This window comes from Phocoena phocoena, chromosome 20 (assembly GCF_963924675.1).
Source record: "Phocoena phocoena chromosome 20, mPhoPho1.1, whole genome shotgun sequence".
In the NCBI taxonomy this organism is placed as follows: Eukaryota; Metazoa; Chordata; class Mammalia; order Artiodactyla; family Phocoenidae; genus Phocoena; species Phocoena phocoena.
In genome coordinates, this window is record NC_089238.1 from 15633370 (window position 1) to 15656507 (window position 23138).

The window sequence follows — 23138 nt, forward strand, 5'->3', positions numbered from 1 at the left end:
GCTGTGAAAATACAAAGGCAGTTTTTCCCCTGCTTGTGGTGCTAGCTATAGATTTCTACTAGAATGGTCTGAGTATACCTGATGGTAAAGCCAGTATCAGAAGTTGCAAACTGGGTTCTTAATAAAGCTGTGGCATTGCATCCAACTCGCATCATGTAGGCATCTTCCTCCCAATACCTACCACGTCTATATTTAATATACATGACCTATAATTCACGTATATCTTATGTAGAGCTCATCACTGTGAGCTCATCGGTCCGTTGGAAGGATTAAAAATACGTGCTCCCTCCCTTAGCCATCTGTCAGAAAATTGTGCTATCCTGATATTAGAACATGGCACACTACTGCTGTCTGCTGGGAAGTTGTGGTAAAAATGCAAATCTACAATGTCTGGGAGATGAATGGTATCACTTACAATTTTGCAGTGAGCAACCCAAACACCATATGGGACGGCCATGAATTATTAGCCAGGAGGTTGGCAAAATGGCCTAGAGTATGGGCACTGGAGCCAGGTTTCCTGGGTTGGATTCCTAGCTTCATCCCTTCCTAGATGGTGACCTTGGGAATGTGACATAACTTCTCTTTGCCTCCCTTTCCTAATCTATAAATGAGAATAGTCATAGTACCTACTTCACGGGGTAGAAATAATGATTAAGTGTGCCAGTGCGTGAAAGCCCTTGGAGCAGTTCCTGGCACAGGGTGCCATATGAATGTTTGCTGCCATGTCATTTTAGAATTTATTCAACAAGTACTTGCGAAGTGCCAGGCACAATTCTAATGTCCCAACAAATATCACTCCTTTTAATCCTCGTAACAACCCTCTTGAGACAGGTAACAGTATACGTAGAGGGACAACTCTGACATGTCACAAAATGCGATGCACTTGCAGACATCACATAACCCTCTCTGGGACACATGGTTGGATTTCCACACTCCAAGGGGATTCTTATCACCTCCCCCAGAAGGGCTTAAGACTCAAGAATGGGAAGAGCAGTTCAAGATTCCCTGTCCCTCATCGAGTTCACAGGTTGGGGGTGGATGTTGTATGTGACTGTGTATGAGGGTGAGTGGGAGGCAGGGGAAACTTGCTAGAGCCCAGCCTCCTTGGAGTCCACCCTGGAACCCAGCTGATACAGGCTTAGAAGTGGCTGCCCGTTCAGTACCACGGAAAGCTCCTGGGTGGGAGCCTAGCCTAGATCTCTGGACCCCGCCCCTTCCCAAGGCCCCGCCCAGATTTAAAGATCTCTCCAACAGTTTAAAGAGGTGAAGGAGGTCTGGGCGGGCTTGCACACCAATGTCCAGAGCTGATTACACCCTGATTCCCCCACAGAGACGGAGGATGGCCTGGTGGGGAAGAGGACTTTATTGGGATATTAGTGGGGGACACGTGGGAGGGTGAATTCCAGGGAACAACAGACAGTGGGACCAACTGGTGGTCACCTTAAGGAACAATACATAAATGTACAAAATAAGTTAAAGTGAGGAGGTCCCAAGCAGGGAGGCAGCTGGGAATACCTGGGGATTTCTTAGGGATTAAATTTGGAATTGGACAGGGGAAATAAGAATTTCCAGCCCCCTCACAAAGAGTGTGAAATGAACTTTTTCAAGACCCCTCTCCCAGGCTGGGAGTTGGGCTTCTGGGGCTCCAGGAAGAGGGAAGGTCTGGGCTCAGCCACAGGGGTGAAGGGGGCTGGTTCAGGGTCGTTCCTCCAGGAAGCGGTAGGTGGGGTTCTCATAGCCGTGACGCTGCAGTTCACGCAGCTGCTGCTCCTCCAGGGTCAGCATGGGGTCCACCTGCAACAGGGGCAGGGGAAGCAGAGTGGGCCACAGGGGCCTGGCCGCACACCTCCCAGGCTCTGGAAGTCCTCCCCATTCCAGGTCTCTCTGCCTCTCACCTCCACCACTCCATGGCTGATAGCCCCGTAGGGCTTCTTCCTGCGTAAGAGCAGCACGGAGAGGATGATCAGGGAGCCACCACCCGCTCCCATGATCAGCAGACCAGACACAGCCTCTCGGGACATGCCTGTTCCAGCTGGTGCCTGCAGGGAGAGGAGATGGGGCCGGGGTCATCTTGGAGGCTCACCAGGGCCCTGTGTGGCTTTGGGAGTCACAGCCTAGCCACTGACCTCTGACCTCTTCCCCTAAGTACCCACAATATTCCTCCTCTTACCAGCTCATCTCTCTGAATCTCCGATGAGTGGAAAGGAAAACCCCTTGGAACAGACACATTCACCTGGGGGAGCAGGAGGTGTCAGGGACCCAGAAGTCTGGGCCCCTGCCTCCCCCTCCCCTGGGCCCCAAGAGGGCATCCCCCAGCCCTCTTCTTCCCTAGGACCCTGAAGTCCATGTCGTCAGTCCCTTCTTTCCTCTGAGGCCAAGGAACCCAAACCCCTAGCACCCTCCTCCTTCAGACCTAGGAGTCCAGGCCCCCTGGCCCATCCTCCCTCCGATGCCCGCGGGTCCGACTGACTTACCTTTCGTTCATACTGCTCCAGGGGGGACATCTTCTCTTCCTCAGAGGATGCAGCATCTTGTTCTGTGGACCCTACCCCCCAAATCTTATCTCATTCCTGAGAGCCCAGAATGGTGCTACCCCCGCCTGAAGAGGGGGTCTGAAGGGGCACCAGACTCCACCCCAGGAGGCCTGGGGTTCCCCGTGTACGGGCCCTCTTCCATTCTGGGCTCAAGGACTCAGAGGGATTTGGTGGCTGGGGGCTACTCTGTGAGATACTCACCTTTTGGAAGGGCCATGGGGGTGTCTGCTGGCAGCCAGAGGAGGCAAGACAGGTGGAACAGTGAAGAGAGGAGAGCATCACCAAATATAGTGTGGGGAAGCCCCCTCCCAGGGGCCGAGGAAGGAGGATCGAGGATCCTACAGAGGCCTCTACAACCTCAGACATTCCTTCCCACCCTCTTCCACTCACTGTGGTGGCTAAGACACCCCCAGATTTTAGGGGATTAGAATTGAGGTTGGGGACCTGTACCCCAAAGTCTGGGATTATGTAGATTTGGGTTAACTCACCATCCTTGGAATCCAGGGGCTGCAGCCCACCCTTGTCCTCATTGCTGCTCCCCGGGGCAGGGACTTCCAATTCACTGGGGCCCAGTTGTTCAGAGTGGAGGAGTTCCTCTGAGGGGAACATGCAGAAAGGTGGTGAGGTTGTGAGCATGGGGATCCACAAAACAAAAATGGGTGAATGGATGGCACCCTAACAATAGAGCGATCGGGGTGGGGGAGCCATACGTGTGACCTGGGGAAGTGAAGCTGAGTGTTGGAGGATGGAGGTTGAAGTTCAAGAGAATAGCCTCCTTAAAGAGCAGGAGAATTAGGGTTTGGCATGGGACATCCAGGAGGAAGTCGCAGTAGATCTGGGGGTTACACTTTCCGGTCTTCATGCTCTTGTGAAGGCCCTGCAGCTTGAATCTGGACTGGGTTTGTGACTTGCTTTCACCTACAGAAGGTGGGCCCAAGTCTTAAGAAGACCTGGCAGTTTCCACTTGCACGGTATGGGGAGCCTGAACCACCATGTAGGAAGTCCAGCTCCCCTGTTGGAGAGACCACGTGGAGGGGCTCCATGGAGAAGAGAGGCCCTGAGCCTACACAGAGAGGGAGAGAGGCTCATTCGTGCCAGAGTCCCAGCCCTTAGCTGACCTGCTAGCCAAATGTAGTGACACGCTTGACTACTGACAAGACCGGCAGAAGAAGCACCCAGCAGAACCCAGAGCAGACGGCAGGATCATGAGCGATGAAAATGGTTGATTTAATACAGCTGTAATACCTGGTACATGCTGTCCTATGACCAGAAGATGAAGATTTCCTATCCTCAGTGTGCATTTGAATCACTCAAAGAAGTTGTTAAATGCAAATTTTCCATCCATGTCTCAAAAGATTCTGATTCAATATGTGTGGAGTGAGGTCCCTAAACTTGCATTTTTAACAAACTTTTCAAGTGATGCTAATGAAGGTCCTTGAAGGACTGTGGACCATTTAAATTTAAAGAAAGACTGGAATAAACCTTGGTTTTCCAAACTCAAAAAAAAAAGAAAGAAAGAAAGAAAGAAAAGAAAAGAAAGTGGTGGATTTAAGCCACTAAGTTTTGCAGTTTGTTACACAGGAATAGATAGCTGAAATGGCAGGGGAGTCAAAGGCTGGGGGTCAGGACTGGGCACTCACGGATCTGGGGCTGCAGCTCCTGAGCCAGGCGGGGGTTCTGGTCAAGCAGCCCCAGGCTCTGATTCATCCTTTCCTCGATTACTTGAAGGTGAGTCTGCACCTGTGGGGGAGTGAGTACGAGGGATGAACTGAGCAGTGCAGGCTAGAGATGGGGAAACGGAGGCAGGGTGAAGGAGGAAGGTCAAGAGGGTCCAAGCAAAATTAGCACATACAATGGACAGGAAGTAGGGTACAAGGGCAGGAACTTGGCCATGGGAGGAAGGAAACTGGAGAAGGAGAAGTGGAATACAATGAAAAGGAAAAGATGTACAGAAGACAGGCTGTGAGAGTCTTGGGAAAGAAAGTAAGGAAGAAGGAAAAGGAGTAGCTGCTAGGAAAGGTGGGGCACAGGAGACAAGGTAAGTATAGGGTACAAGGAATATGGTATAGAAGATGGTAAGTGGGTAGGAGGGGCAGCGAGTAGGGTCTGAGGAATAGGAGGTGAGGCTTGAGGTTCTGAAGAAGGAAGAATTGGAGGGTCATATAGAAATGATGTGGTTCAAGGGCAAGACTTGGAGTTCAAGAGCATAGAATGGAGTATTCTTAATGGCTTAAATGGACAGGAAGAGGACATCCAAGAAACAGGAATTAGGATCTGAGGGCACAGAGCAAGGGTTCCAGGGAGAACAAGTGGGGTTAGGGAAAAAGGAGAGTTGAGGGGCAGGAGCAGGGTTCAAGGCACAGGAGGGGGATTCTAGGAAAGGAAGAATCCAAGGGACAAGAAGTGGGGTCGAGGGACAGAGAGTGGGAATTCAAGAAAGGGGTCAAAGGCACAGGGGTCGGGGAGGCAGCATTCCAGGGTCAAGAAGTAAGGATCTGAGGGACTGGAGTGGGTCCCAAGCACAGAAGGGGGAGGTTCCAGGGATACGAAGGAGGTCCAAGGGATGGAAAGAGGGTATGAGGGGCAAGAGAAGAGCTTGAGGGATGGGGTCCCAGAGGCCGGGGTCTGAGGGCTAGCTGAGCATTTGGGAGCTGGAAGAACCTGAGCACCTGGAGGCGCGTCTGCTGGGCCTTCTCGGGGTCCACGGCAGCCACGTGCTGGTAATGCCTCAGCGTGTGCCTTTGCTCCTTCCGTTCTGCTCGCAGGTAGCGCCGCAGGGCCAGCAGGACGCGCTCTGGCTGTGGAAGCGAGGAAGGCTGCCCAGGCCTGCCCCAGCCCTTTCCACCCCCTGCCCTCTGCCCCCACGGCTCCCGCACCTGAGGCGGATCCTCCTGCAGTGCCGCCAGGAAACCTTCCAAGGCAGCCCGGCGCTGGTCGTTGATAAGGGCAGTGACTCGGGTGGCATGGGTCTCCACCAGGCGCTGTCGCTCACCAGACACCTGCTCCTCCAGGGTCTGCAGAATGGACTGGAAGTGCTGGCGAGGGGGTGGGCACAGGGCCAGGAGAGGCGTAGTGGGGTGAAACCCGGGTCAAAGGCAGTCTGGAAGGGTAGGGCTATAGGGTCAAGTGGCGGGGGAGAGGGAGGCGTGCAGTGGATCCAGGCCTGGGCAGAGTCAACCTGGGGTGGGACTAGATGACGGGAGACCGACTGGTGGAGCTGAGGCTGCAGGGCCAGGTAGAGTGGGGGCAGGGCTAGGCCTGCTGGGAGCCCCGCTGAAGGTGTTCACTACATGGGTGGGAACAATCTAGGCACAGAGCTGGCCTGTGTTGAGATGAAAGGAGCCAAGTATTGTAGGAAAGGTAGGGCTCAGGCCTGGACAGGACCCACTGGAGACAGGCTGTAACTAAATAAGACTGAGCTGGGTAGGAGCAAGAGTCAAGTAATGGGACGCAGCCAAGTGGGGTCTACACAGGGTAGGGCTGTACTAAAGTGAGGCCGAGAGAGGTGGGTCAGAGAGTCATGAGGCTGGGACTACTGAGGAGGGATTGAGTAAAAGGGAGATTACAGGGGCAGGATCAGAGTCAGGGAGCAGGGCCGAGCATCAAAGAGAGGCTGAGAAGGACCGGGCTGTGTCTGCAGAGGCCCAGCTTGGGAGAGGCCTCCAGAGCCAGCCCTCAGAGGCTAGGATCAAGTTAAGACAGGGCAAAACATGGCCAGTGGGAAGAGGAGGGAAGCAAAGTCAGGTTGGATGTAGGCCAAGAGGGGCCGAGCCGAGTGTAAGGGTGGGGCCCGGGGAGGCCCGTGCAAGTAGGAAGGGGTGAAACTGGATGAGGCCAGACAAAGCCAGTGTGCCCCAGGTAGTGGACAGGCCTGAGTAGGACACCCTGGAGGCTGTCCTACCTCATTCAGGGCCTGTCTGTCGGCTTTAGGCAGGTTCTTGGACTGGTTGTCCGCCATGGCCCATTCACGCATCACCTGGGGACAAGGGGGAGCTTCAGGATCCTAGAATCCACCCTGCTCTACCCACTGAATCTCCCCTGCCCCCATCCTTCTTCAGAGTCTCCAGATCCCTTAAGTCCCTCTGCCTCTTGGATTCCCGAGAGGATTCAGAAAGAATTTAAAGTGGAAGAGTACCATGCATCAGAGTTTCCATAGAATCTGGTGGCATCTCAGTGGGATTCTAGGTGGGTCAGAGATCCCTGGTCCTCTTAGGGGTGGTGTTGAGGACTGGGGGTTAATGGGGACTTGGGGACTCTTTAGAGGTAGTCTCAATGTGTCCCTGAGGAATTTCCTGGTATTTAGGGAGCTCTGCGTTATGGGGGGTCCTGGGGCCCCCGGCACCATCACCTCGTTAATCTGACGCATCCTGCGCTCCTCCAGATCCATCTTGGCCCGTAGGAACCCCTCATGCTCGCTGACTTCTCCAGGCATGCCAAAGTACACGTCCACACCATCCGTGGGCCTCGGGGTGGGAGTCACTGCAAGGCCAGGAACCAGGGAGTCAGCCAGAAGCCCAGCTCCAGGTCTCCTTCCCTTCCCAGAGAACTGCATTTCCTAGAGCTCACTGGAGACCTTCATGTGTTCACTTCAGCCATAGCTGCTGCCTGGCATCATGCGAAATGTGGTTCTGAACTGGGCCTGTTCTTGTAAAGCTTAGGAATCCATTACACTATCCTCTAAGCTTTCCCCCCAATAATCCTTCAGACCTGCCAAATGACTCCTCCACTTCCGGGCACCCCCAAACCACCCTCCCCCTTTGCATTCCTCACAGGCTGCCCCTTCCACCTCTACTTTATTCAAAGCCATTCCCATCCCTCCCATTTTCCCCACCAGGGCTTCTCCCCCACAGGTCCCTCCCAAAGAGGCCCCTATACCAAGGCTCCCTTAAACCATCCTCCCCCAAGGGTGGAGGGGACTGGGGGTTCAGAGCCTGCCTCACCTTTGCTGACCCCTGCAGGGGGATGGGAGCTTGAGGGTGGGACTCTTTCCTCCTCTTCTTCCTCCTCAGCCCGTGGGGGCTCCACAAAGTAATCATCTACTGGCTGTAGGAAGGATTCCTCTTCTTCCTCATCCTCACCCCCCTCAACTCTGCCCCCGGGGGGCCACGACCGAGTGGAAGGATCCCTGAGGGAGCAGAAGACCCAAGGCAATGAGAACCTGGGCCCAGGCCCCCAGGCTTCCATCTCCTGCCTCAGGAGTCTTGGGTTGGGCATGGAGGCTTCCCTCCCACTCACCCAACTGCTGTCCCAGACGGGTTGGGGGTCACTGGAGGGGGGCAGCACACATACTCCACACCTCGGAACCGATCCGCGCCACAGGGCAAAAGCATGCCCGAGCCATGCAGGATGAGGCCCTGGGAGCTGCAGGCCTGCGGGAAGAGTGGGCCCAGATGCCAGGACTGTGGGGTAACAGAAGGTAGGGGGTAGCCTGGATGCCTGGGTCTTGGGGGCTGATGGGGCTGGGAGCCTGGATTCCTGGTTCTGTCCCATTGGGAAGAGAAGGCTGAGGCCCAGACTCTTGGGTTCTGGAGGAGGAGGGTGTTAGAGGACTGGATCCCTGGGTTCTGGGGGGCGGTGAGAATGAGTGAGCTGGGTCCTGACCTCCTGTGCCTCCTGACGCCTCCGGGTTGAACTCTCGCACTGGTCCATGCGCTCCTGGTGCAGGAACCGGCAGCCTTCAGGCACCAGCAGGGCCTCGCTCACAAATTCACCCTCTGGCAAATGGGGGTCATCGATGTGAGACACTGCCGCAACCACTAGCCCTACCCTCCTCAGAATCCAGATCTCTTATCCTCCATAGGCTTTTCTGTCCCACTCTGGACCCAGGCATCCATCTCCCTAATGTGAGCCTGAAACCAGGGCCAGAATCTCACCCCTCGGAGACGCCCCCACCCCCACCCCCGCCTCCTACCGTTCCCCTCCCCCAGCCTGTGACTCACCCAGGCAGCGGAAAGGCACAACCTGGTGGTGAGGGTGGGCACAGCGGCCACCTCGGGCATCCCCGCACCATTGCTCCATGGGGATGGCCTGTGTCGCCTGTTCCACACGTGCAATCTGCAGCTCCGGGTACATCTGGGGGCACCGGGTGGGGGTGATCAACCCACGGCCCGCCTGCGCTTCTGCACTGGCCATGTCCCTTTTCAAGTCTCTAGTATTCATAAGGACCTCTCCTCCCTAGGCCCCGCTTCTCTGTAGAACAGGTCTTAGATATCTAAGCCCCTCAAGCCCGTTGGCCACGCCCCCTAGTACCTCTCCCTTAAGCCACGCCATCCTTAGGCTCCGCCCCTTTGCCTGTCCAGTTTCTTTACGAAGGTCCCTCCATTGCCCAAAAACTCAATCCCTCTAAGCCCACCTCTCTTGTAGTCGCCTCTGCCCCTTCCCCCTATCAGGTTTATCTCCCCACAGATTCCTCCCTTCGTTAAGCCTCGGCTCTCTCTCTGGCCTCCCAGTAAGTATCCTTTCTTTGTGTTAGACCTGCTTTCATAGCCACGCCTCCTAGCTTTCCACTCTCCCATTGGGTTCCACCCCGTTCCCAGTCACGCCGGTCCAAAGGTCTTTTTGTCTTAGCCCCGCGTCTCCTTTGGTCACGCCCACCTACACCTGCTCTTTAAGAAGTCCACCACATTATTGCTAAACTCTGTCTCTTCACTGGACACTTTCCTCAGCGGGCCGTCTTTGGCCGGTTCTTCCCCTTTCCTGACCTAGTTTCTCAGGAACAGGTCCTGTCCTATCCTAACTTCGCCTCTTTGTTGGCCACGTCCCCTAGTTTCCCATGCCTTCTTGGATCCCTCATCTCCCTGGACCTTGCCTTTGCACGACTAGCTTCTCACGCGCGACACGGTCCCAAGCTGGATCCCCTTTCTTGCTGGCCACGCCCCTCCCAGTAGGTCCCGCCTACCTGTCTGCAGTACTCCAGCACGCGTTGCGGGTCCCGGAGACAGCGTCGTGAGAGCTGTGGGTCTGGTTCCCAGCGCCCGGTACGCAGGTCCCGGTGAAGGGTTGGGCGCCCGCATAGTCCAGCCACCTGAGCAGACCCTGGGGCCTGGGGGTGGCGACGGAGGGGTCAGCGAGGGCACGGGGGACGCGGGCATGTGAGTCCCCTGGTCCTTTGCTCCCTAGGACCCAGATATTCACACCCCCAGCACCAGCCCCCTCCACCAAGCACCGCGCACCGCCTCCATAGACGTTCGGTTCCCCGGGAAACAGCTCCCACAGGGCGGGGGCGCCCCAGCTCTGCCGTTGCTATGGCGACCCGGGTCCCCCGGGATTCTCGCGGCCTTGTTGCCGCGGAGACAGGCTCCGCCCTCACCCCAGCTCAGCCGCACTAGAGCTGAAAGGGTTAAACGTGAATGGCGGGGGAGGAGGTCAGAACCCAGGCGTTCTGACCCCTCCTCCCTCCATCCCTAGCTCATGCTCGCCTTCTCGGGTGCAAAGACCACAAGGCCTGGCTTCAGCGCCCCGCAGGCCTGGACACCAAGTCCTTGAGGGATGGAGAGCTACATCCTGGGTTGGGGGGCGGTGGCTGGAGGCCTAGACTTCTGGGTCCTAGGAGCCTTGCGGGAGGCCTCATATGGATCCAGAGGATGCAGGGGGCCCAGATTCTTGGCTGTAGGTGCCTTGCTGCCTGGTGGGTCCTGTTCAGGTGGGAAGGGTCTGGGGCTGAGTCACCTAGGTCGAGAGGGTCTGAGGGGGCTGGACTTCTGGGACCAGGAGCTCTGGAAAAGCCAGTTCCTACGCTGGGGGCTGGAGCGGACTGGGACGACAGATGATGAAGGAGATGGGGCCTGGACTTACGGTTTTCTGAATGCCTAGTGCAGTTTGCGGCGCCGGGGAGCCCGGCAACCTAGCTGGAAAGACTGCGCTTTCTGCTCTGGACCTGTCCGCATCGGGGTCCAGAGGCCCGGTCCCGCCCCTTCCCCCATCCCCTTGGACCCGGCCGGGCCTCACCTCGGCAGCGCTGGGACTCCCACCGGCCAGGCTCCCGACGGCGAGCTGCGCGCGCAGAAGCAGCAGCAATAGTGGCAGCAACAGCGGCAGTGGGCCCAGACCGCGAGCGGCGGGGATGGCGGGTCCCATGTCCCGGCCCTCGCGCCCTCAAGTCCCCAGCACTTCCGCCCGGCCCGGCCCGGCCCCAGCGGTGACAGGAGCTCCCAGCGCCACGGCCGCCGCCGCCGCCTCCTCCTCCCGCCGCCCCCGGGCTGCGCCGGCGCCGCCAGCCCCGCCCCGCGCTGGCCCCGCCTTCCTGGCCAGGACAATAGCGTGGCAGCTCTGCGCACAGCGGAGAAGCTTGGAAACCCCGGGTGGGAACCTGCGCCAGGCCCCCGCCGCCTTGAGATTCTAGGCGTCCCACCCCATGCAAGCGCCTAGCCAGGAGTCTGGGTCACGGGCTTCCTGGTTGGGGATTTTGTGTTCTCCCTCAAGACTCTCACCACCAGTGTTCCCCTCCCTCGGATACAGATAGTCACAAATCATCTCCCTTCTCCTCTAGGGATGCAAGCATTGGAGAGCGGCCCCCACCCCCAAATCGTCTCTTGAGGTCCCAGGAATACAGGCCTCCAAAGTTTCCCCGATCAAGAACATAGCACTTGGGCTTCCCTGGTGGCGCAGTGGTTGAGAGTCCGCCTGCTGATGCAGGGGACATGGGTTCGTGCCCTGGTCCGGGAAGATCCCCCATGCTGCGGAGCGGCTGGGCCTGTGAGCCGTGGCCGCTGAGCCTGCGCAACGGGAGAGGCCACAACAGTGAGAGGCCCGCGTACCGCAAAAAACAAAAAAAACAAAACAAAACAAAAAACATAGCACTTGAGACCCAGTCCCCTTCTCCCTCAGATCCAGGAGTCTGGGTCCCAGGTACCTTCTCTCTCAGGACCAGAGACCAAGCTCTCAGCCCTTTCTCCCTAAGACCCACGAGTCCAGGCCTTCTGCTCTGCTTCCCAGGAACCCCAGTCATCTAGACCTTTAACTCCTAGATCAAGGATTCATGAACCAAAGCCCCCAGACCCTTTCTTTAAGGATGAGCTGAGTCAGGTAGCCAGCACCTCAAGGTAAGAGTTGACCCCCATCCTTGCTGTAAGGATCAGGGCATTTCTATTTTCCCTCCCCTAGCCTCTCCTTCGCCCCCTCCCCTTCAGGGCTCACTTCTTTGTCTCCTCAAAATGCAGTGTAGAATTGTCTTCCCCAAGCTGACTGGGGCAGTCCTGTCATGTGTGTGCACCTGTGCATGTATGTTTGTGTAGATGTATCTTAAAAGAGCCTGGAGTGCTCAATGGGTAGCAAAGGGCTGGGGGGTGGCTCACGGTTTTTTCTACAGCCACTTCATAGTCTAGGGTAAGAAGAAGGGCCTTGGGGCAGCTTCGATGGACCCCTTCCTTGACAGACAGTAATAATGCCAGGAGAATCTCTAAGACATTCACTTCGCAACTTTTTTTATTAAACATAAATATTCTCATTCTCAGATTCCAACACCACCCCCTCACCCCCACCAACCCCACAACAGCTCTCACCCTATCCTTACTCCTTGGGTCCAGTTCTTCCAGGGCCTTTAAGGAAGGTAGAAAAAAAATCAAGATAGTGACCATCTTGGATTCCCAGGGAGTGAATGGGCATTTTGGCTGCAATTCCACGGGTGAAGCAAAGTGTCCCTTGGGGAGAGCCAGGACAGGTCCTCCATCTTAATCTGCCTTATGTTGCCTTTCTTCTCAATGCAGGTGGTCATCTTGAAATATCTTCTTCCAGTGTTGGGAAACAACTTCCTTCTCTGCCCCTAACTCCCATCACCCCCTGCCCCCCCATCCCTCTGCAAAGGGTCCATGTGCCATCTTGCATCTCTTTTACACAAGGGAAGAGGTAGGCACAGTGGCCTTCTTGTTCCCACTTGGGGCATCCCCTTTGGCTGAGCTGACTGTATATCAATGACCCAGACAATTGTAACGCTCTTTCCCTCCCCTCAATGTTCAATTTTGGAAGAGTAAGGTAGCCAACTTGTTCTGGTTCCTCAGAAATCAGGACAATCCATTATGGGAAGTTGAAGATCCCAGGACTCTTCAGTTGGAGAGATGTCACACATGAGTCTGGAGACGTGGGTGGCTGGGGGTGGGGAAGGCAGCATATGGGAAGGGGGGAGTGCTGGGGGCCAGATCTGGGGGTCCAAAGGATGTGGGTTTGATGTAGCTGGTAAAAGCTTGAGGATGGGGTGTGGTGAGATAACCTGCCTTGGCTCTATATAACCTGCAGGGGGGGACAATGCCCACATGTGTTTTGAAATCATAGAAGGTAGGGGTCCCTGGAGGTCCAAGAGGGGAGGAGGGTGGTAGGAAGAGACCTCCTCCAGGGGCTTCTCCAAGGCTCAGGCTCACACTGACTCCTCGGACCTTGTAGTAACCATTGGTTGGGTCCTGAGGGGACAAAATGGGACTTGGTAAGGTATATAAGGGTACAGCGGGGTGAGGGTCACTGATGGAGAGACACACTGAGATAGAGCCAGACCTAGGGGGAGACGAAAAGATAGAAACAGGAGCAGTCAGAGACCCAGAGACATATGGACTGGTAGAAGAACAAAGTGACACAGAAAAACAGTGACAAGAGATGAAGGGACAGAGGAGATGGGCAGAGAAAGACAGAGACAGAAGGATATAGGCCTGCTGAGGGGTGGCGGTGGGGAAGGAGATGCAGAGGGAACGAGAGAGAGAAATGGAGATCAAGACATTCATTCATTCATTTGCCCAACAGCCTTGAGGCTTTGATTTTGAGTCATGCCCTGTGATGCATGCCTAGGATAGACCTAGCCCTGTCCTCATGGAGATCCAGGCCAAAGGAGAAATGATGAATCACTAGATAGAGCCAGGAAGGTCAGGGTTGTGATGGAGGAAGTTCAGGGAGTGACTGGGACAGCTATGGGGGGATCTTCAGACTGAGATGGGGAAGCCTAGCTCACAGTGGTCATGGCTATGACAGGTGAAACACAGACAGAATGATCAGGGCTACGAGGAGGGAAGCATGAGCTTTCTGGAACCAGAAGTGTTTGAGTTGAGACCAGAGGAATGATGGAGAGAATTAGGTAGGTATGTGAAGAAAGGTAGGAGTGTTTCGGGCCAAGAGAATAGCATGTACTAGGTACAGAGAAGAGAGAGAAGGGCTCTGGATTGGGGACTGGGGTCAGTGGGGCCTAAAAGAGATGGGACCCTAAAGGATGTACAAGTTTGGGGAAATGTGAGGCCAGTGTGGAACCTGGTAGGTAGAAGGGGCCTGGGTGAAGCAATCAGGGAGAGGCATCTAGGAGGCCTGAAATATGACTGTGTTGGGGAAAGCACAAGCAGACTGAACTTTGATCTGGGGCTCAAGATGGAGGCCAAGGCTGGGGCTGATATGTGGGCACAGTCAGCAGATAAACAAACTGAGACTGGAGGTGGGTGAGACAGCCCAGGAGGCAGCAAGAAGTGGGTGGAGGGGGTTAGGTGCCAGCTCTGGGGGCAACAGAATGAAAAAGGAGGGAACAGAAGTGGAGAGAGGGACTTCTCTGGTGGTGCAGTGGTTAAGAATCCACCTGCCAATGCAGCGGACACGGGTTCGAGCCCTGTTCTGGGAAGATCCCACATACCACGGAGCAACTAAGCCCGTGTGCCACAACTACGGAGCCTGTGCTCTAGAGCCACAACTACTGAGCCCGCATGCCACAACTACTGAAGCCAGCGTGCCTAGAGCCCGTGCTCTGCAACAAGAGAAGTCACTGCAATGAGAAGCCCACGCACCGCGAGGAAGAGTGGCCCCTACTCGCCACAACTAGAGGAAGCCCACGCGCAACAACGAAGATCCAACGCAGCCAAAAATAAAAAAATAAAAAGAAGTGGAGAGAGAGTTGGAGATACAGTGAAGGGAGCCCCTCTTTTCCCAACACTCACCTTGGTCTCCAGAGCTCCCTCCTCATCCAGAGCCAGGTCACTGTGGTCTGTGTGCACGATGGGGCCCTGGGGTAGGGTGCTTAGTGAAAGGGAGTGTAGAGGACCCTCTGGCCCCAGTGCCAGACCCCAGAGACCCTCAGTTGAACATCTGAGGCCAGGCAGGAGGGACCAAGGGCACCTGAGAGCTGGGGTCTGGGCTCAGGACAACAAGGAGCCTTAGGGACATATTGGGTCTAGGGAATAATTGGGTCAGTGGTGTATTTGGATTTGGGGAATATTTGGATCTGGGGATCACTGTTGGGACTACGGCTCTTTTTGAGTTTGGGGCACCCAGTTGCAACTGGGATCACAACTGGGACTGGGTTACTATTTGGGTCTTGAGGTACCGTCAGGTCTGGGGACCCTGGCATCCTACCTGGTTCTTGCTGCTGCCTGTCTCCTCCTCGGGACCCCTCGAACTGGAGCCGTTGCTGCTCCCTGGGATTCGCACCAGATTCTTTTGCTTGGAGAAAGAGGCTGAGGCCAGGGACATTGGGGGTGGGGGCAGAGGTAAACGATGGGGCTGGATCACGGTCTGTGGAGACCAGTGCGCAGGAAGAGAGAGGACTGGGGCAAATCAGGTCGGGAGACTGGGAGAGAACCCTGGCCTAGGAGAGTAAGGGGTGTGTGACCCTGAGGAGATGGAGTTAGAGCTTGAGCAGGGAGTCAGGTCCTAAATGTGAGCCAAGGCCATGAGGGTCTAGAGAGGCAGGACTGGGACCAGGTCCAAAGGCCAGGCCAGTCAGTGGGCAGGGCCTGTGTCTGGGCCTGCGGTGGGGCTCAGGTACTGACCCTTGCCGTGGCGCCAGCAGCAGAGGGCCACCCCAGTGACGGCCATAAGGAGAGTCATGGCCACAGCGGCCACTCCAGCCACAATCCGCACAGCAGGCAGCAAGTCTGTGGGAAGAAGAGGGGGTTCCTGAGGATGCTGAGCAGGAACTGGGGAACAGGGCTTGGGGCTTTTGTAGGGAATCTCTGGGTTCAAAGGTCACCAAGTTTGGGGATTCCAAGTTTTGCAGTCCCCTAGCTTGGGGTCCCTTGGGTTTAAGGACTCATGAACTTGAGGTTTCACAAGTTTAAACTCCCTGGCTTTAGAGAGTCTTAGACTTTGAGGGTATTTTTACTTTGCCTATATTTGGAGGTTGCCTTCTTTGGAGCCCCTAAGTGTGAGGGGTCTCTTAGTTTAGGATTCCATATTTGAGGGAAATTATTGTTTGGGGATCTCAGGATTCAATGGACTCATAGTTTTGAGGCTCCCAAGGTTTGGGGGTCTCAGCACTTGAGGGTCCTCTGTTTGGGGGTTGTGGCATTTTGGGGGCTTGAAATATTCAGATTTGGGGTCTTCGGGCCCAGGGTCTCACCTCTACGTCCCAGCCTGACCTGGGTGCCTCCTTCGCCCAACCGGTTCCGGGCAGTGCAGTTGAAGCCCCGGCTAAAGTCGGACTCCTGGGTCCCCGAAATGTGCAGGACAGAGATCAGGCCTGGACCCTGTGCCCCGCGGCCCTCTGGGGCTGGGAATGTCTCCACCAGGAACCGACCCCTCGACCCCGCCGTCAGGAAGCCCTCATCCCAAGACCAGACCTGGGGCACAGAAGAGGAGGGTCACTGAGGAGACGAAGGAGGGCGGGAAGAGGAGGTCAAGGTGTCGGGAAAGTCACAGATAATCCCAGCAGTTTTGGGAGTCCGGCTAGGAGGTCTGGGATCACCGCTGGAAGGGTCATGAGAGTGGGAACTTTCCTTACCACGGCTTCTGGGGCGGGGGAGGCGAAGACTAGACACTGGAGGCGGGCGGGGCCCCTCAGGAAGGCGGGCGCAGAGTGCAGGGCGGTCACCACTGGGGGAGCTGGTTTGGAGATTGTGGACCAATCAGAGGAGAGGCCCCGCCCACCCAAGGCCCGTTCTCAAGCAGGCGAGGCCAGGCCTGGGCACTCCCCACTAACCCCGACCAACTAGGCCAAGCCTCTTAACAAACTTCGAACCCCTCTGAGGCTTGCCTTCCCTAGGTCCCGCTTCAATCCAAGGGCCCCAGCCGTCAGTTAAGCTCCCCTTCTCGAGGCCACGCCCACTTCCATTAGCCCTCGCCCCCTCTGTCCACTTCTTATCCCAGGACATGCCAGGTCCACTAGGAAGCACCGCTTTCTCACCGTTCACAGTCAACCTAGCTTCCGCAGCGCCACCCAGCAGGCCCGAGAGCCCCGGCCCGGCTCTGCACACGTAGTCGCCTGCATCCTCCGGCCCCACCGCGAGAAGACGCAGCGTGGGCCCGGAGGCCAGCACCTGGGATAGGGAAGGGGCGTCAGGGACACGACCGTGGGAGAAAGCCGCATCTACTGCTAGCCATGGCCACAAGCCCCAGGTCTGGCCTCACCTGCGCGTCCCCGCGGCGGGTCCAGGTTACCCGTGGAAGAGGATTCCCGCGCCAGACACAGCTGAAGGAGGCGTCTTCCCCTACGTCCACGGATAAGGGTTTCGGCTTTGCCTGCAGAATCGGCCCGACTGGAGGAGACAGAGGAGGGGTCACATGACCAGGGAGGGATGCAACTTCTGACTTGGGATTAGCCACTCAGAAACGACACTCCCAAGGGCCATTGGGTTTAAGTCCCTGGTTCACAAATCAGCTCGTACGTCCGGCTCACAAACCCCGGGCCCGCTCGCGCCCCGCCCCTACTCCACTTTGGTACTGATCCAGCACAGCCAAATCCCGCCTAAATCCTACTTCTGCCCCACCACCTCCCGCAGTCCGTCAGAGCCGCGCCTCACCGTAGCCCCAGTCCCATTTCTCTCACCCCACTTTGGCCACACCCACGGCCCCGCCCCTGCTCACATCGCACATCCAGCGCTGTGCTGCGGTTGGCGCTACCCACTGCGTTGCTGACCTCGCAGGACACCGGTGCAGTCAGGAATGAAGCGTCCGCCACTACCTCCAACGTTGGCCCGCGGGCCCCAAGCACAGAGGAGCCCCCCTTTGCCCACCTGCGAAGGTGGTGGGCTGTGTTGTCCTTGCTCCCGAAGCACACCTACTCACGTCCTAGCCCCAGCCCTCCCCAAGCCGGTTCTCCCGGCTGGGGAGAAATGATCTGTGTCCTCACCTATAGCCAGTGACAGGAGGCTGGGCTGTGGCCTGGCATAGGAAAGTGACCTTCTCTCCCTCCTGCACTGTCTGTGGTTCTGCAGACAGAGTCACCACTGGGGGGTCTGTAGAGGTGAGTCAATGGTCAGCGGTGGGCAAGGACATGCAACACCTCCATTGATGACCTAGTGGTCCAATTCTCAGGTCCTCCACCCCAGGAGTCTGAGTCCCCAGTCCCCTCTTCCCTTTCAGCTAGGAGTCTAGGCTTCCAGTACCCAATTCCTCCAGGGACCCGAGGTCCACAGCCCTCTCCTTTCTCATACCCTGAAGTCCAGGCCCCAGCTGCCTCTTTCCCCAAGGACCTCAGGCTCAAGGCCCAGTGTCCAACTGCACTCACACTGCAGGCTCAGTGTGATAGCTGTGTCCTTCCCCGCAGGCAGGGCCTGGCTCCGAGCCCGGCAAACCAAGATGGCTCCATCATCGTGGCTGGAAGGGGTCAAAGATAAGATGCTCTCCACTGACCCAGTGGTTCCTTCCTTCAGCAGGGTCTGTAGGTTATGAATAATAACGATGATTTCATCTACCCTTAGGTAGTACTTACTTTATGTCAGGCGCTCTTCTAGGCATTTATAAGTATTACTTTATTTAATCTTCACAACTATCCTAGAGGTGCATACTACTATTAACTCCATTGTACAGATAAGTAAACTGAGGGACGGAAAGGTTAAGATCAACTAACGAGTGGCTGAGCCAGGATTTGAACCTAGGTAGTCTAGCCCTAGAGCCCTTATACTTAAGTACGTACCAAGGATCCCAAGCCTTGAATCCCTGCCCTCCCATGCCTCCTCTGGATGAGCCTGTGGTCTGAGTGGACCCCCAAATTTCCCTGAATGAGCAAGGGCTGGCATAGAGACTTGGACCTGACCTGGCGGAAGGTGGCCCCATCTAGCCGGACCCCATCTCGGAACCACAGCAGGTCAGGGGTGGGGCGGGCATCCCCACGGCTCCGACAGGTCACATTCGCAGGAACCCCAGCAACCAGAGACACAAAGGGGCCACCCAGCACCTGGGGGGCTTCCGGAGGCACTGTAGGGTGGATCTGGGGTCAGAGCTGGATCCTGGGCCCAGAGACCCTGATCTTCCCAGCTCCGACCGACCACTCCTCCGTTCTCCCCGGACTCTCATATTCCCAGCTAGCACTGGCCATCCGCCTGGGCTCCCCAGGGGCAAGTGGGCTGGGTCCTCACCCAGCACGTGCAGTTGGGCTCGTCGAGAGCGGAGGCCTGCTTGGGTAGCTTGACATTCGTAGGACGCTTGATCCTCTATCTCTACGGGCCTAATGTGGAGGTCGTGCTGGCCACTGGCTGCATTCCCTGATATCCAGTACCGGGACCACCCTGGAGTCAGGGAAAAGGCAGTCACACCATGGTTCTGAGTTCTTGGCCCCAGGCCTCCAACCCCAGACATCCCACACCAGAAAGACACTACCAAAAGTGGGTGCTGGGCCAGAGAGACACTAATCCTCTCCCAATCCAGAGTCGCTGCAAACTTGCGGGGGGTGGGGGTGGGGTGTGTGTGACAAATTCAGGGAAAAAAAAAAAAGCAAGAAAACAATTGTCATAAAAGTCAGATTAGATACTACCTCCTGGGTGAGGAGGGAGTGGGCCATGACGGGGGAAGGGGATAAGGAGGGCTTCTGGGGAGCTGGCAATGGACCTGGGTAGTCGTTACATGGCTGTCTATTTTAGAATTATTTGGCAAATCTTCCATTTATGCTTTATGAGCCTTTCTGCACTTATGCAATATTTTACAATAAAAATTAAAATTCCCAAACCCTATGGGGTCACCTCTAAAGAAGAAGCTGAAAATTCTGAACTTGCAAATGTTTCCTTGAGCCCATTCATTTCCCAAACTTGAAAACGTCAAAATAGAAGCTTCAGTTATAGCCCAAGCCCAACACCCTCACCCTGGAGTCAGCCCCTCCCTGAATAGATAGAACAGCCTCACCTGGCAGGTCTCTTTCGCCCCCTAGAGCCAGTCCATCCTTAGTCCACTGAACCAGCCCCCAGTATGCGCCCAGGGCACAGGGCAGACGGGCCTCGTCCCCCAGCAGTACTACCAGGTCTTCTGGCTGTTGCAGGAAGTAGGGTGACAGGCCTAGGAGAATGGGGCGGAGGAGCAGAGCAGAGCTTAGCACATTCAAGAGTTCCCTCGCTCAGGAGGGAGTTCAGTCCCCAATCCCCTCTGCCGTCAGATCCAGAAGCCCAGGGTCCCTCAGATCTAGGAGTCTGAACCCTCAGCTTCACTTACCACAGGAAAGCGACAACTGGCAAACGACCCTCTCTTGTATTTATCTGCCCCTGCCCCTCGCGGTACCTGCACGCCCTCTGAGGCAGAAGAGAAGGACAAGGAGTGCGGGGACCAGCATCCTGAGTGTGTGTCCCCCAAGATCCAGCAGACTTGCTGTTGCACTGGCTTCCCTGCCAGCTCCTTCCTCCCACCACTCGAGCCTGGAGTCCCCTTCGCTCCCAACTCTTCGCTCCAGGCTAGCAGCACCCCCTGTCTCTGGCCCGGAGTTCTCCTAGCCTGCTCCGCCGCAGGCTCCGCGGCTCTGAAACGCAGGCCAGTTCCGCGCGCTCGGTCTCGGAGAGACCCTGGAGGGCCTGATCCCCCTCGCCCCGCCCCGGCCCGCCTTCTGGGAGACCCGCCCTCTTCACGCTGAGAAACTCCCGCGGCCCAGAAGCAGATGAATGGGGGCATGCAGGGCCGGGTCCCCCCAGCGGGAGGACACCCCAGCGCCCTTTCAGTCTGGGAGCTGGAACACCTGGGTTGAAGAAGGGGGTACCGGCTGGGTTGGACACCTGCACCCTGCTGGGGTTGGGGGGTAGCTGGGGGTGAGGAGGAGGGAGGGGAGGGAGTGGAAGAAACTTGCTCAGCCCGGGTCCTGGAGGGACCGCGCTGAGTGGAAACGGAGCTATAAATGGGAACCCCTGGGGACTCGCTAGTTTCCGCGCCCCGGAGAAGCGGGGCCCGGGGCTCCTCGGGGCCTGGTGGGTCAGGAAGAGGGCGCCGTGTTTGCCTGGGGGGCAGCTGGGACCCTCCGAGAAGGCGGGTTCAGCTCTCCCCACCTCAAAACCCCTTCTCAAAATATCCCTCTGCCTGCCTTGCTACCGCTGCAAACCATAGCACGTCCTAAGATCCAGGAATCCAGGCCCCCGGCCCCTCCTTTCCCAGGACCCTGCGTTCCGGGACCACCCCCTCGCCCCACTCGGCCGTGGTTGCCGGGCGACGGCTGGGAGGCGGCGGTGTCCGGGCTGAGTCAGGCGGGGAGGCTGGGAACCACGCAGCTTGTCCTGACGGCTACATGCCGCCCAGCTGGGGCGTTCCCACGCTGCCGGCCCGCGGTGCGCTGCGCAGCTGGCCGGGCAGGTGGGAGGGACCCTGAGCCGACAGAGCGGGGACTGGGGGCCTGGGACCCTGGGTCTGACATTCTTGAGCCTGTAGGGACTGGGGCTCCACACTCCGTTGTTCCTGAGCTCAGATTCTTGTGTCCCTAAATAGCAGGGGCATGGATCCCCAGGATTCTAAGACTAGGGGTTCAGACCTCTGAGGACTGAGAAGCTAATGGCCTGAACGCCAAGTTTCTGAGGAGTTGGGGACTCAACTAGGTCCCCTGCCTGCAGAAGAGTGCAGTTGGGAAAGGATGACCTGGGGTCAGAAAATCTGGCCTTAAATCTTAGAGTCAGTGGATTTAACCACCAATCTCTCTCCCACCCCCACTCAGGCCCAGAAGGATTTGAAAATCAGCAGACAGTGAACATCTGCCCTAACTCCTGTGTGTGCATGGGGGGGTGGGGTGGGTGGGAAGGATTGGAGGCCTGAACTCCCAGGTCCTTAGGAAGAAGGGGCCTCGACTCCTGAGTCTGAGAGGGTAGATCCTGGGGGCCCAGACTTCTAGAACTCTTGGCTTTTGTTTTGGGGATCCAGCCCCTGGATTTTGAAACAGGATGAGCTTGGGTCCAGGACTCCTGAGTCTTGGGGTGGAAGTCAGGTAGTAAGGCTGTTTTTCCAGACACCTGACATCACTTCCCCTTCCTGGCTCTCTGGGGCCACAAGCATGGAAAGATGGAGAGCCTGAGGTCCCAGGAATATCCAGAGAAGGAAAACATCCAAGGTGGAGGGTGGAAGGTTTGTGCTAATTAAAGGTCCCAGCAATGGACAGCTCTATGCCCTGGCCCCGAGGGACACCATCTGGTGACGGTGCTGTGAGAGAACCTCCAGCTCTGCATCCAGCCCATTCCCCAGGAGGCGTGGGGGCGTTGGGAGAGGGAATGTGGGAGGAGCGCAAGGAGTCAGGAATGGGAGGCAAGAAGAAAGATTAGAGGGAGCATCAAGGATGGAGGTGTGGGGACTCAGGCCAGATGCCTCATCTTGTTTCTGGATGAGGACCAGATGGGGGTCATAGTGGGGGAGAGAGAGAGAAAACGAGCAGTTCCAATTCCTGCAGGAGATAAGCGGACAGAAGAAGCTTATCCCATGTGGGTGTGTATGCACACACTGGAGTGGGGAGGGCAGGCCAACCAGCATATGGTCATAAAATCCAAAGATGTAAACAATCAGGAGGACTCAGAGATGAAGAAACAAATGAAAGAAAGACACACAGTCAAAGGCTGACTGAGAACAAATATTTATTGAACTCCTGGTGTGCATGAGAGACAGAGTATGGGGTGGGGGAGAGATAGAGATAAGAACAGAGACAGAAAGTGAAAAACAGAAACATACAGGCACAGACAGTGACAGAGTTAAAGGCTGGCTGACATGTAACCACCTAATGGAGGGGGGGGGGGAGAAAGACACTGAGTCAGAGAGGGAGAGTCTCAAAGCGATGGAGAAAGATAGGAAAATAAATCGAGATGGCTTGAGGGAGGGAGAGAGACAGACACCCAGAAGGCAAGAAGAGACAGAAAGAGATAGAGGGAAGCTACGTGAACTAGAACTCACAAGGCCCTTGCCCAAGTGTTCCCACACTGGGCTCAGTGCTTGTGGCCTCGGACCCTACCTGTCACTCCTACCCACTCAGATTGCCAGGCACGCTTAACACCTTAGACATTTACACACTCACACACTGCACAAACTTCCACAGATCACAGCTCACTCTCGCTTTCCCCAGGCTCACACGCATGCTCACACACTCACAAGCACTTCACACATATGTGTGCACACAGATATCGGCACTCTCCCAGCCCCTCTCACACACTGTTGCACAGTCCTCAGCAGAGACCCCTGGCGTCGCTGAGAGGGAGACGTCTACACTGAGAGGGAGACGTCTACTCAAAGGAAGGGACTTGAAGGTCAGGCGCCAGGGTGGGAAGAGCCGAAGAGTCTTACCCCCACGCTGGGTCCAGCTCTCAGCTCCCCATACTGAGCTGGGACCTCCTGGGTCTGAACTGCTCCTCCTTTACGCCTGGCCCAAGCCAGGCCCTTGGGGTCATGGGGGCTGGGGAGGCACCGAGGAATGTGCCTGGCATGTGCTGACAGGGGATTTCTTGCTCCAGCTGTGCCGGAAGGAGCCTCTGGGGCAGAGGCCTGAAGCTGGAGATG

The 23138-nt window shown here is 56.6% G+C and overlaps 2 protein-coding genes across 4 annotated transcripts; both read right to left on the reverse strand.

Moving 5' to 3' along the window:
* Positions 1-1348: 1348 nt before the first annotated feature.
* APLP1 (amyloid beta precursor like protein 1) lies at positions 1349-10704 on the reverse strand. Of its 3 annotated transcripts, none has more exons than XM_065899391.1 (17): positions 10482-10704; positions 9433-9576; positions 8474-8606; positions 8136-8248; positions 7770-7903; positions 7475-7659; positions 6883-7013; positions 6436-6510; positions 5411-5569; positions 5204-5332; positions 4175-4274; positions 3023-3130; positions 2736-2759; positions 2475-2545; positions 2171-2233; positions 1896-2039; positions 1349-1794 (listed from the first exon to the last, which is right to left on the reverse strand). In XM_065899391.1, exons 1-17 carry the CDS (start codon positions 10608-10610, stop codon positions 1696-1698), a joined length of 1941 nt encoding a protein of 646 aa, XP_065755463.1. In that variant the 5' UTR covers positions 10611-10704; the 3' UTR covers positions 1349-1695. The 3 variants fall into 3 exon arrangements, with proteins under 3 accessions (XP_065755463.1, XP_065755464.1, XP_065755462.1); XM_065899392.1 differs by having other exon boundaries at positions 2475-2536; positions 10482-10647; XM_065899390.1 differs by having other exon boundaries at positions 1696-1794; positions 2736-2762; positions 10482-10610.
* Positions 10705-12545: 1841 nt separating this feature from the next.
* Positions 12546-22719, reverse strand: KIRREL2 (kirre like nephrin family adhesion molecule 2). Its single transcript, XM_065898341.1, has 18 exons — positions 22693-22719; positions 20902-20978; positions 19914-19966; positions 19545-19694; positions 18785-18934; positions 18463-18623; positions 17935-18085; positions 17557-17662; positions 17292-17440; positions 16836-16963; positions 16612-16744; positions 16210-16310; positions 15829-16048; positions 15262-15364; positions 14844-14952; positions 14429-14494; positions 12887-12925; positions 12546-12617 (listed from the first exon to the last, which is right to left on the reverse strand). The coding sequence occupies exons 1-18, from the start codon at positions 22717-22719 to the stop codon at positions 12546-12548; spliced, it is 1995 nt and encodes a 664-aa protein (XP_065754413.1).
* Positions 22720-23138: the final 419 nt, after the last annotated feature.